The 13,894-nt window shown below is 45.4% G+C and overlaps 1 protein-coding gene across 1 annotated transcript in view; it reads right to left on the bottom strand.

Annotated features, from left to right (window-relative positions):
* Positions 1-13,894, bottom strand: part of KIF15 (kinesin family member 15) — a gene marked incomplete at its 3' end in the record, with an annotated part of 260,968 nt that overhangs the window by 221,432 nt on the left and 25,642 nt on the right. The window contains exons 5-6 of the mRNA XM_082258917.1: positions 10,431-10,468; positions 8,895-8,992 (exon numbers count right to left, since the gene is read on the bottom strand). Coding sequence (XP_082115043.1) covers positions 8,895-8,992; positions 10,431-10,468 — 136 coding nt within the window. The remainder of the gene's footprint in view (positions 1-8,894; positions 8,993-10,430; positions 10,469-13,894) is intronic.

Raw genomic sequence — 13,894 nt, 5'->3', positions numbered from 1 at the left:
GGGGTGCTGATTTGAATTCTATCATGTAACCCAGTGCAATTATCTGTAAAATAAATTGGTTTGAACAAAACGTTTTCCATTGTGGGAGGAAATGACGTAGTCTGCCCCCCACCGCCGTCCGGCTGGCGTCATTGGGTTTTGCTAGTGGATGCGGGTTTGGGGGAACAGAAAATTGGTCCTGCCCTTGTTCCGGTTGAAGTTCCACCGGCGTCGAGTCTGGGGTCTTCCCCTTTTCGCCTGGTTTTCTCGTCTTGGTTGACGAAAGGACTGTTTTTTCCCCGTTTGGGTTTTTTGAACGGGAAGCCCTTTGTTCTAATCGGCTGACCTTTCTAGCACTTTCTCTAACTCTGAGCCGAAGAGTAGGTTGCCGTCAAAGGGGATGTTACATCTTGTTCAGCTTGTTCTTTGAAGCATAGTCGCCCTCCCAGGTCTTTAGCCATAGTGCTCTCCTGGTTGCTTTGATTAAGCCCGTTGTTCGAGCGGTGAGTCTTACTGCTTCTGCTGAGGCGTCCGCCATGTATGCCACTCCTTTCTCGATTAGTGGGAGGGAGTCAAGGGCTTCTTCTGCCCCTGGAACCTTGCTCAGATGACTTCCGAGTTGTTCCAGCCAGAATGAAACGTTTCTGGCCACGCAGGTATTCGCGATATTGGGTTGAAACCCTGCAGCCCCTGCCTCATAGGCTCGCCGTAGTACCACCTCCATTTTTTTATCTATTGGGTCCTTCAGTTGGCCCATGTCCTCGAAGGATAGATCCGATCTTTTCGAAACTTTCGCCAAAGATGCGTCCAGTTTCGGGCATTTGGTCGCGGTGATCTGGTTCTCCTCGAATGGGAATCGTCTCTTCAGCGCCTTGGGAAAGAAAAGTTTATTTTCAGGATTCTTCCATTCTTTCTCTATCATGTTCTTGATTGCCTGGTGTATCGGAAACGTTCTGCGTTTCACTTCCTGGAGTCCCCTGTAAAGTCTATCCCTGATGGAGACTGTGGGGAGTGTTTCTGGGATGTCTTCGGTTATATATATGGCCTGTAGTAATTTTTCAGTTTCCTCCGCCGGGAACAGGTGTTTGGTCATTCTTTGGGTTTCCGCCGTTCCCAGATCATCCTCTGAGTCAGAGCTGGTTTCGTCAAGCAATTCTCCCTCTTCCGATTCGGAGGAGCTTGGTTGGGCTACCGGTTTGGGTTTCCCCTTAGGTTTAGGGGTTTTGCCTTTTGGTGCCGTGGAGGGCTGTTCTTCTCCTTTCATGGCATTAATTGTAGCCTGCAGGGACTGCATTGTGGCTGTCATTTCTTTTTTGAAGTCCGAAAGGTCCTTAGCTAATGGACTTGCTTCCTCGTTGACAATCTTTTTAATGCATTTACTGCATAAAAGTTTGTCGCTTTCTGTTGGCAGTTTTGTGCTGCATGTGCGGCAGTATTTTCTCTTTTTTGGCTTACTCAGACTGTCCGTCTGTTCCTGGCTTTTGGTCTGCAGGGATGCAGGCGGAAAGTAGGGGAGAGAGGAAGAGTAGGTGGGAGAGGATTGGGTGAAAGAAAAAACAGGGGTAAGCAATTTAGTCTTACTCTGTGAGTCCCTTCATTTTTCTATTTGCCCCTTGCTCACTTACCGAGTGAGAGCTGGGGCTGGGTTCTGCAGCCTCTGGCAATATGGTACGGTCCTCCGCCATTGTGCCGCCTGGAGGGGTTCACTGCAGGATTTGTACAGTTGTATTCTCCTGAAGTGACCGCTGCTGCTTTGTTTGGGTCGTTTTTATTTTCAAAATTCGCGCCAAAATGGTCCCAGGGTCCGCCCAGTGGAAGTAAGGGCATTTTGCTGTGATTTGCCCTTAACCAAGATGGCTGCCGAGGCACTTCCTGTGCGGGTGCCATCTTGGTGATGTCACTTCCGCTCTGCGCTCCCTGGCCGTCCGGCTATTTGTATGGGGCTGGCCACGAGGGGACATAATGCCGAAGGTAGGCTATCCCGCGGTGGACCGAACCGGCCGTGTTTCTTACCTGAATCACCCCGGCGGGGCTAACGAAAAGCCGGCCGTATGGTTTGCCTTTTCCAAGATGGCTGCCGAGGCACTTCCTGTGCGGGCGCCATCTTGGTGACGTCACTTCCGCTCCCGGCGTCCCGGAAGGCGGAGAACCTTGCTGCTGTTTATGCCGGGAGATGTATCGGTCTCTGCCGTTGTCATCTCCCTGAGCCCGCCCGGAGGCTGACTAAATGCCGACCGCACCGGGGAGAACCGTCTGGAGTCCCGGTGAGGGGGCTGTGTGGCCATCCCCTATTTAGCCTAAAGCGGGGATGGCCTCTTTTGGAAACCCCCTTTTTGTTTGGTCCTTCCTCTGTAGCTTACCTGTGTCACAGGGGAAGGTTGCTGTGGGGTTTCTGTGTTGGGGCTGTGCCCCCCATTCTTTGTCCCCCTTTCCTTGTGCCTGGGACTGACGGCCTCGCCAGTCCTGTTCAGTTGGTCTCAGGGGTACTCAGGGACGCCTGCCCTGGGTAATAAGAACCTGTTTCCAGGTCCAGAAACAAACAAACTGGGGAGATATCCCCTGGTGCTGTGTTTGCGGGACGCAGGAAACACAAGAACTGAAGGGGCAGCCTAGGGCGGCTTGTTTTAATTTTGTGTGCTTGTGTTTCCTGTAGGAGGTGGAGCCTATCTCTCATGTGACCGTCCTGGAGGATGACTGGGGAAAATTACATTTTCCATCCTTGCTGCCAATCCTATCTGTAAAAGGAAGTCTGCCTCCCCCTCCTCCCTCAGGTTCGGGGGCCTAATATTACCTTTCCCACAGTGCTTTCCCTTTGACGTTCTACCCATAGGGATTCTACCTCGTCCATAGCTCCATTATTAATATCCTACCTCATATTTACCTCCTCCTCAAACATTAGCAGCTCCAGGCTCCAGCTCTCCCATCTTGTTGGCCAGGCTTCTGGCATTGGTATACAAACCTCGTAATTTTGACCGGTTACATATATCCTCATTTGAGGTTTTTAGGCTGCTCTTGTGATTTTTCCCCCATACCCACCTTGGGTTTAGGAGCTCTGAACACCCTACCGCTAATGTCCCCATTTGTGCCCTCTGAATCTTGCTCTCCACTGGCTAATTCTATATCTGTACCCCCCCCCCCCTTTACCTAGTTTAAAAGCCCCTTTAACTTTATGGCCATCCTCTCACCCAGTACGGCTGCACCCTCACCATTTAGGTGCAATCCGTCCCTACCAAAGAGCCGGAGTTGGTGGAGTGGATCAATAAGCCGTCCTCACCCTCATCGTCCTCTGACACCCACGCTCACCGTAGTTTGCCTTCCACCACAGCTGCCAAAGTGGCCCTTTCCACAGGCTCCTTCTCCACAGCTTCTCCTTCTGTTGCCCCACCATCATGCAGGGAGGAGTCACCTGAACTATTCGATCATAAGAGTCAGTGACATGCTGCTGGAGGATGCGCAGAAATTTGAAAGCTGTGAGGTTGGTTTGAAGGTTGATGAAGGGAATAATGTGAGCCTAGAGAGGGGGGGTGACAATGACTGACAAGAAACCAGCAGTCATGTTGCCACAGCTGAAGCATATTGCCAAGTTTGCTCCAGTGACAAGGAGGGAGGGGATGATGAGGTCACTGACTGTACTTGGGTGCCTGACAGGATAGAGGAGGAGGACACACAACTCCAACAATGCAGGATATGCTCCAGGGGCCGCCATAGCAGTAGCCAACCTGTTGCGTCACAGCACAGAGCTCCACAGGTGCAGGGTGCTGCAAAATCCCTGCAGACTCCCAAAAGTTCATTAGTGTGGGCTTTTTTCAGCACCTGTGCAGTAGACCACAGTGTTGCTGTTTGCAACATCTGTCTAATGTTGATCAAGCGTGGCCAGAACACCAGCCACTTGGGCACCACATGCTTGACAAGGCATATCACGACCTGCCATGCAGTCCATTGGCAACAGCACCTGAAAGAGGCACCAGATCAAAACAAGCATACATCACCTTGCTCCTCATCTGGTGATCTCTAAACCTACTATACCTCATGCCTTCTCAAATACCAGCATTGAGAGGGATTATGGTATAGCTATGAGTGCCACATAGACTTGCCCTCAATCTGCTAGCAGTACACCACCACTTCATTTGAGCAGCAGGCAAATTTCCCTACCCCAGTTTTTGAACTGTAGAAAGAAATACTGTCCCAGCCATCCACATGCTCAGCGTCTTAATGCTAGCTTGGCCAAATTGCTAGCATTACAGTTGCAGTCTTTTCATATGGTAGACTCGGCTCCCTTTCGCGAATTTGTGCAATGTGCTGCACCACAGTGGCAGGTCCCAAAAAGGCATTTCTTTTCGCGTAAGGCCATTCCAGCTCTCTACTGTCATGTGGAAGGTAGTATTTTGGCCGTGTTGGACAAAGCGGTCAGCAGGAAGGTGCACATTACTGCTGACTCTTGGTCCAGCAGGCATGGACAGGAACATTACATTTCTTTCACAGCGCACTGGGTAACTCTGCTGGCAGCTGGGAAGGATGCAGGACAGGGTTCAGTGTTGCAGCTTTTTTTGCCAACACGCCTCCAAAAAGCTGGTGCTGGTTCTGCCACAGCTGGCTACTCCACCACCTCCTCCATGTCCTCTTCTGCAGCAGCAGTTCTCCTGTATGCGTTAAAGGGGCTACGCAAGCAGGCAGGCTAAAAGATGCCATGCTGTGCTTTAGTTGGTCTGTCAAGGGAATAGGAGTCACACCAGTGCAGAGATTCTGTCAGCTCTGCAGGGGCAGGCTCAGAGATGGTTGACACCATGACAGCTTGAGCCAGGAATGGCTGTATGCGACAATGGCACCAACCTTCTCTCCGCCCTCTGACAGGGACACTTGACACATGTTCCATGCTTGGCACATGTTCTGAATCTGGTGGTGCTGAGTTTCTTGACCAGATACCCAGGCTTCCAAGATCTCGTGAGGCAGGCCAGAAAAGTCTGTGGCCATTCCACCATTCATTCAATGCCAGTGCTCGCTTATCTGACATTCAACAAGAATTCAACCTGCCTAAAAATCGCCTCATTTGTGACATACCCACCAGGTGGAACTCAACGTTGGCAATGCTGCAGCGGCTGCACACACAGCAGAGGGCCATCAATGAGTACCTGTGCGAGTATGGCACAAGGACAGGGTCAGGGGGGCTTGGCTTTTTTTCGCCACGTCAGTGGCTTTTGATTAAGGATGCATGCATCATCCTGTCACCATTTGAGGAGGCCACAAGGATGGTGAGCCGGGACGATGCATGCATCAGTGACACTGTCCCGCTAGTCTACCTGCTGGAGCACACGCTGCATGGAATCATGGACAGGGCACTTGAGGCAGAATAGCGGAGGAAGAAGCGGACTTCCTTTCCTCGCAGGTATCATTCCTACAGGGCCACAAAACACACAGGAGGAAGAGGAGGAGGAGGATGAGGATTTCGGCAGCATGGATGTAGAGGATAGCATAAAGCAGTCTTCAGGGGATGGTTTTGATTCCCCAGAAACCCCAGGAGTTGTACGTGGCTGGAGAGAGGTTGCTCCTGCTGACAATGTCATCCTTAGTGACCCAGAGGACTCAGAAGCTCATGCCTCTTCCAACTTACGTTGCATGGGCTCCCTGATTCTGCAACACCTGCGAAAGGACCAGAGGATTTGTGCTATCAAGGAGAGGGATAATTACTGGCTGGCAACCCTTCTTTATCCATGTTACAAGGGTAAAGTTGCAGAGCTCATCCTGCCTTCGCAGAAGGAGCAGAGGATAAAACATCTTGAGGAGGCCTTGAAAAAAAAAAAAAAATTTTGTGCCACCTTTCCACACTGGGAGGTCAACATTCTCCTGACATGTTTCTGAGGTATCGTTCAGCCAAAGGAGGAGCGGTGAAGGTGGCCGGCTGACCAATGCCTTTAAACAGTTCTTTTGTTCTCAGCAGCACCCAGGGCTGTTCGGTTTAAGCAACCATCGTCAGTGTCTCCATCATATGGTGCATGATTATCTAGACGCAAGAGCAGACTTGGAGACCTTTCCAGCTGAGCATCCACTGGCTTACTGGGTCTTGAGGATGGACCACCGTCCAGAACTTGATGAATATGCAATGGAGCTACTGGCCTGTCCTACTTCCAGCGTGCTTTCCAAACGGACGTTCAGTGCTGCTGGAGGTTTTGTGACGGACAAAAAAAAGAGTGCGTCTGTCCACAGACTGTTGACCAGCTGACTTATCAAAATGAAAAAGTCCTGGATCAACAAGGGCTATCAAGTCCCTGATGCTGATGTAACTGATTGAACTTGCTAGGGGTCTGCCATCCCTTGAAGACTGCATATGCTGCCTATCCTATTCCTCTTCCTTGATTCTGCTAGCTTCCAACAATGTTTTTGGTTTAGGTCACTACCAACCCCCAAGGCCTAATTTTTCTGCACTTGTGTGACAGGTGCATACAATTTAAAAGTCGGATGTCATTTTTAACAGCAGGCTCTGTCCCTGTGCCCTGCTAACTGTGAGGGGTTATGGTGTTCAGGCACCAACCACACCAAAGGCCCAATAATTTTGCACCTGTATGACAAGTACATGCAATTTCAAATTTGTATGCAATTCTTACCAGCAGGTCCCGTTTCTGCACCCAGCAAGAGTAACTGCGAGGGCTTGGTTACGGTGTTCAGGGAACACCAACAGCAAAGTAAATTAGTATATCACTCGCGCCACTGGCGTGTCCAATGTGGATGACAATTCTATAAATGAAGGGGAAGCTGCTAGTTCAAAACAATGGGTATTGTAAGAAAATGCAGGTGAATAAAACTGTGCTACCCCTATGGTGAAGAAAAGGTATTTCTACCTTGTGCTAGTGGGACAATAAACATGTCTTAAAAGAAATTGTGTGTACCATCCATAAACCCAAAAAATTTGGTTTTAAAGTGCAAAAATGAATCAACGGTAAAGTATCACCATAAATTTACAAATTCCTTCCAAATAATATAAAGTGCAATGTGCTATTATTGGTTGCTCAATAAATATATAATACAATTATAAAAGTGAGGAAATCTAACCAACCAAATATGCACTAAAAAATTCCAACATGAAATTATTAAATAAGAATAAAGTGCAAAGAAAAACAGTGGTATCCCACAAATCGCCTATAAAGTTCATAAAATTCGTAGTGCAATAGTGCTGATACAAAATGGTGCAAATGAAGAAAGTCTTTTCATGTGACTATGGTAAGTGCCGGTGCCAGTGAAAGATTTACAAATAGACAACTAAGAGATACCTCTAAAGGTTAGAGGCTATAATGGTTATAAATTAAAGTACACACAGGCGCAAAATTACGGACCCCCATTCTTCACCAGGAAACCGGAATCACTGTGACCAAGTCTTTACCGATTCCTGCTGGCGCACGCCACCCCGAATTCATCTGATCTGGTAAGTGGGAATTCTTACCATCCAACACCGAAGCGGAGGGTCACACCACTATTGCATATATGTATGCACTGGCACTTACCATAGTCACATGAAAAGACTTTGTTCATTGCACCATTTTGTATCAGCACTATTGCACTACGGATTTTATTAACTTTATATGCGATCAATTTGTGGGATACCACTGTTTTTCTTTGCACTTTATTCTTATTTAATATTTTCATGTTGGAATTTTTTAATGCATATTTGGTTGGTTAGATTTCCTCACTTTTATAATTGTATTATCTATTTATTGAGCAACCAATAATAGCACATTGCACTTTATATTTGGAAGGAATTTGTAAATTTATGGTGATACTTTACCGTTGATTCATTTTTGCACTTTAAAACCAAATTTTTTGGGTTTATGGATGGTACACACAATTTCTTTTAAGACATATTTATTGTCACACTAGCACACGGTAGAAATACGTTTTCTTCACTATAGGGGTAGCGCAGTTTTATTCACCTGCACTAACAGCAAAGGCCCAGTTCTTGGCACCTGTTATAGCAAATTTGTATTGCATTCTTAACAGCAGGTCCCGTTCCAGTGCCCAGCAAGAGTAACTGCGAGGGGTTGCGGTGTTCAGGCACCACCAACAACCAAGGCCCAATTTTTCTGCACCTGTATGACAAGTACATTTGATTTGAAATTTGTATGTATATTTGTATATGACATTTTTTTCTTTAGAAATGTCAGTATTGCTGCAGCAGGCTACATACATCGTAGATGAGCACTACTTTACAGGCACATTCAGGGGACCCCCAAGGTGCGATATTTGAAGAAGTTTTTCATTTTTATAGTTTCACTTTAAGCCTCATTAAAATCAGTAAATTACTGCTCCTTTAAAAATCGATCATTTTTAAAAACTTTTTTTTTTCATTGCTACATGTTCCCCAGGTCAGTACCCGGACCCCGATACACTTTTTGGGGCAATAACTTTGATTTAGGCCTTCAAAATGACGACGTTTGATTTTCGAGGTTCGAGTCCCATAGACTTTAATGGGGTGTTTATTCAAACAAACTTTTCCTCTGTTCGCAGTGTTCTGCTCATCACTATTCCTGATATATACAGTACCACATCTGTGGCTACAGAGTGTTATCTCCTTTTTAATATATGAGCACAGCCTATCTCTGATGTTCCCTGGCTCTCAATTGAGGCAAGGCTCAGTGATAGTATTTACAGTGGTGATCGAAAGTTTGGGCACCCCAGGTAAAATTTTTTATTAAATTTGCATAAAGAAGCCAAGGAAAGATGGAAAAATCTCCAAAAGGCATCAAATTACAGATTAGACATTCTTATAATAGGTCAACAAAAGTTAGATTTTACAGAAAACAAAAAAGAAAAAAAAAAAAAATAGTTTTGCTTGTACATACACAGGTAGGGTCAGCAAGTGATTTATGGAACCACATCTGCATTTTCTTTTCCTTTTCACATAAGACAACAGAATTCAAAACACATACCTTTTCTTTCTCACGATTAATCAAGAAGAACAGATACTCAAAACTTCTTGGAATAACCCCTCTCAGGTTATGAGTAAAGTTATCAGAATCAGATGGCCCTAGGAGGAAAAAGTATAGTGTTAGGGCTTATTTACATGCCCAATTTAGGATGCATGGTTACATGCGAAAAGCCAAGGCTGACTGCAAACACCTGTGCATACCCACTGTAGAAAATGCTGATTCTTGTCTTATGAATGGGCCCTTTGGTACATTAAAGAGTTTCTAAAGGCAGAAGGTTTTTTACCTTAATGAGTAAAAAAACCTTCTGGGTGCAGCTCTCCACTGCCCCCCTTATACTTATCTGACCCCATTTCGATCCAGCCATGTGGATGAGGGCAGCGGCTCTCCTTGGTCTCTCTCCTTATTGACTCTCTCAGCAGCGGGAGCCATTGGCTACTGCGGCTTTCAATCACAGCCAGAGAGCCAATGAAGAGAGAGCAGAGGATGGGGCCAAGCGCTGTGAATGTATTCGGACAATGTCCATTTACAGGAGCGTGGCTCGGGAGCAAGGCTTGCTATTGGGGTGCCAAAAAAGGGAGATGATCGGGGCTGCTCTTTGCAAAACCATTGCATAGGGCAGGTAAGTATGGCATGGTAAAAGTAAAACCTTTAGTATCACTTTTAAAGGATTTAATATTAAACAGAATTTACATTATAGAAAATGCTTTTTCACATGTTGTTCAACAAAGTAAACATGGCAATTAAAAAAAGTGTGCAAAAAATGTTGGGCTTTTATAGCAAGGCAGATACCTTTATATTATATAGGTTTTAAAAGTATAAAAAAGGCACAACTCCCCCCCCCCCCCTTTTCTTAAGTTTTGAACAGTGTAGAGGGATTAGAACACCTGTCAGGTTTTATTGCCGTTTGTGCTCCCATTCAGGAGATTCACTCTTTCTACTTGTCCATCATCGAAAGTAAAGGAAAATTCCAAATTTCACACCAGAACAGTAATACAGGAGAAATCTTTTAATGGGGATACCAGCTCTGGTGACACCCTGGGATTCCCTCTTTATGGAGGGATTTCCTCTCACTTTCAGGAGTGTAGGTAGGGGACCCCAGAAGAGGAGGATCGGTGCAAAACCATTGATGTATGACACTTATTTTTGAATACCTTTAGAATCACTTAAGGTAGACCTACTAGTCTGCATAGTACTCCGTTGGTGAGGAACTGGTCAGTCCCTTCAAACACGCATGTATATAATCTTTTAAAAATAATAGCAGGAGTTTTCTTTTCCAGGTTTTCCATGCTTTTACCTTGTTAATATGTTTAACAGAGCAGGAAAGCATTAGGGAAAACATACACACAAAAAAGAAAAAGCCTGACACACTGCTGTAGAGTTTACATGATCCTGAGTTAATTTAGAATGTTCTATAAGTCAACTGATCTGACATTTTAAATCCAAACGTAATGAAGATACCAAATAACCTAAAACAGGGTAAACTGTTAGAATTGCCCAGGCTTACTTCTTTGATCTTAGACAGGTGCATTTGCTTACCAAGCATTGTAAAAGTCTTTCCTGAACCGGTCTGCCCACTGCAAAAAAAGAAAAAAAAAAAAAAAAAAGGGTTTGTTAATATTACATATTATAAAAACCCAGAAACTTTACAACCAAGGGCCTGTTCACACCAAAATACGGTACGGGAAAGGCACATTTTGGGTAGGTAATCCTGCTCCACAGATGAATATGCTGCCCTTGCGAGACAAAAGCGGTGCCAATTGTTAATGGTACCCCAAAACGCATCTCTCACGCTTGTGGCCACCATGCAGTGGGATCTGAAAAAGTAATGTTTGCACTACTTTTTGGCATTCCAGTGCCTTTTGCCGATTTGCAAATGTCAGAACTGCACTAGAACGCTGGCCTTAAAGCTTGAAATTGTGAAGAAAAAAAAAAATTATACTTCACTTATATTTTTTAGAAAGCAGGTTTAAATGGGAGGGAGTATTTTAGAGACACATTCACCCTTTGGTTTTAGAGGAAAGAACAGGTTGTCTTGTACTTAATGCCATAATATTAAGTTCATTACATTATGCTAAACTACTAGCTCAAATGAAACAATGGAAAGCACTGATGTTTCTTTTGCATCAAGAGTGGCGATGATTTGTTTTCCTGGTTCAGAGATGAGAAATCGAAGGAGGCACGAGAGCATGAGTCTAATGCATTGATCTCCAAACTACGGCCCTCCAGCTGTTGCGGAACTACACGTCCCTTGGTGGCATTGTAAAACTGACATTCACAGACATGATGGGAATTGTAGTTCCTGAACTGGGAGGGCCATAGTTTGGAAACTGGTCTAATGCATATAATGCCCCTGTCAGGAAACAGTATCAGTATAATGGACTTAACCCCCGTTCACATTGGGGGCGACCTGTCATACAATTTGACAGGTCAAATCACATGACAAGTTGCATCCTTTTTCCAGCAAACTGCAGTCAATGTCAATGGGGGCTTAATCTTTCAAATAACTAGCTTGTTTCCTGTTAAATTAACTTCTTTTCACTGTATAAAGAAATTAAGAGAAGTACAACACCGTGTCATTCAAAGCAGTGCTCCAAACATATAAATGCTATCTTGCCATTACTGGTGTGCACATCCTAAAAGCATATGCATGGTATAGCAACCTTTCTTCAAGTGTGTTCTCAGTTTTAGAGAACTCAATACGAAGCGCAAAAGAGCCCCGAGTCCTGCTTTTTATATTTATTAATTTTATTTTTACAATTAGACAAAAATAAATAATTCATTACAACCATGATAGATTTCTGCATTCGACATCTGTATTTCAATGCAAAAATATTATTTCAGTAAGGATATATTTTTAGCCACAGCTCCATCCAGCAGTAAAGACATGACTTTCCGACCCTAGGACTGCTGCTTTTTAGCTGCAATAGTGTCATTACTGGCCTGGGCAGATTCAGATTTCCATGGAGCATCCACTAGATGGAAGGTGGTGCAGGACAGATGTCTGTATTAGTAAAAATAGTAAACATCCTGCAAGAGACTAAAGCATGATCATCTGCAGCCAAGGTGACCCAAACTAAATTGGCAGGTGCCGCGGTTCTTTTATGTAGCAACTGCTTGGAGTGCAGACAAGGACAGAGTTTGTCCCAGCTCTAGAGATCTAATGGAAAAGGGAAAGGCCCTGGAGGTCGCACACTCCCTGCAAAACCCCGTAAGGTGGTATATGACAGTCTCAGCCCGGGCTCCAACCATGCCACGCCCGCAACACGTTTCACTCCGTTTAGGATTCCCCATGACTAAACTCCATGTGCCGAGTGAAACATTGGGGGTGTCGCATGGTTGGCCCTGAGTTGAGGCTGTCCTACACCTTCTTATGGGGTTTTGCACAGATAATGCAATTTCCAGGACTTTTCCAATATCTGCAGCCAAGATTATTTCTTTTAAAAATTACCCCACATATTGTTAAAAGTGATGGTCATCATACTCCATCTTTTTCATAGAAGAAAAAAAAAAAAAAAAAAATTGACTTTTTGTAAGATCTTCCCGTAAAATATTTTTTGATGATGTCCATCGACAGACGCAGCCTCATCTCCATGAGCTGAGTGGCTTATACTCCTCCCATCAGGAGTAGTCTAGGCAAGAAAATTTGAATCCACATGCCCAGGGGTCTGTCCCTCCAGGCATAAAACCCCACTGCACAACCCAGCACATCAGTTTAGTTTAAAAGCAGTGAAGACAACAGAATCAACTCCAAACAGAGGGGCGGGCGCTGCATCTGTCGATGGACAGAGAAAAAGATTTTATGGTAAGATCTTACAAAAAAACTCTTATTTTCTCTATTGTCCATTGACAGATGCAGCCTCATCTCCATGAGCTGAGTGGGATGTCCCAAAGCAGTATAGGCATGAGGGGTGGGAGAACGCAACCAGACAGTAATGTCAACTCCAAAAGGCTAAACATTGCCAACCGGGCAACATGGAACTCAACCAAACAACGGGAGCTCACCCAGATAAAAAGGACCCCGAAGAGAAGTACAAACAAACAAACATTATCTTATGAAACAGCAGCCTGCAAAACCTTGTGGCCAAAAGAGGCATCCGAAGATGCCAACAAATCCATCTTGTAAAATTTGGTAAAGGTGTACACAGACGACCAAGTCGCTGCCTTACAAACTTGTACAACAGAGGCCTGATGGCAAAAAGCCCAAGAGGCACTCAGCGCTCTAGTAGAATGCGCCTTACAGGGAAAGAAGGAACCTGACCCTTGATCAAAATAAGCCTGAACAACCGTCTGCCTGATCCATCTCGAAATAGTCGCAGCGGACGCAGTCAAACCTTTGCGAGGACCGTCTGGAAGGACAAAGAGTTAGACTTCCGGAAGGACTCAGTAACCGTCAGATAAACCCTTATCGCCCGAACCACATCCAGAGAGTGCAAAGCAACTTCCTTATGACGTTTAGGCTTAGGACATAAGGAAGGCAACACAATGTCTTCATTCAGGTGAAAATCCGACACCACCTTAGGAAGAAAGGACGGATTAGGTCGGAGGACCACTTTATCCCTGTGGACCACCAAATAAGGCGAACGACAGGACACCACCACCAACTCAGACTCTGCAGGCAGAAGTGATAGCCCCTAGGAAGGCAACCTTCTGCGACTAAGAAAGCAGAGAAATCTCCCTAATATTCTCAAAAGGCGGCTTTTGAAGAACAGACAAAACCAGATTAAGATCCCACGGCGGTAACAGTGATCTCCTCGGAGGGGCCAGATGACGCACCCCCTGAACGAAGGTGCGAACCAAACTGAGTAGCCAACAGATATTGGAAGTAAATAGCCAAAGCCGAAACCTGGCCGTTCATAGTACTCAACGCCAAGCGCTGCTCAACCCCTTTTTGTAAACAGAAAACAAGCGAGGTTGCAGCTGCAGTGATTCACACCAAGAAATATAGGATGATAGATCTTCCTAGATGTCTACTTCCTGGCCTTCAAAAGGGTATGAATCAC

Source organism: Pelophylax lessonae, assembly GCF_965119305.1.
Source record: "Pelophylax lessonae genome assembly, chromosome: 5".
NCBI classification, from domain to species: Eukaryota; Metazoa; Chordata; class Amphibia; order Anura; family Ranidae; genus Pelophylax; species Pelophylax lessonae.
This window is presented reverse-complemented; position numbering and strand designations above follow the sequence as displayed.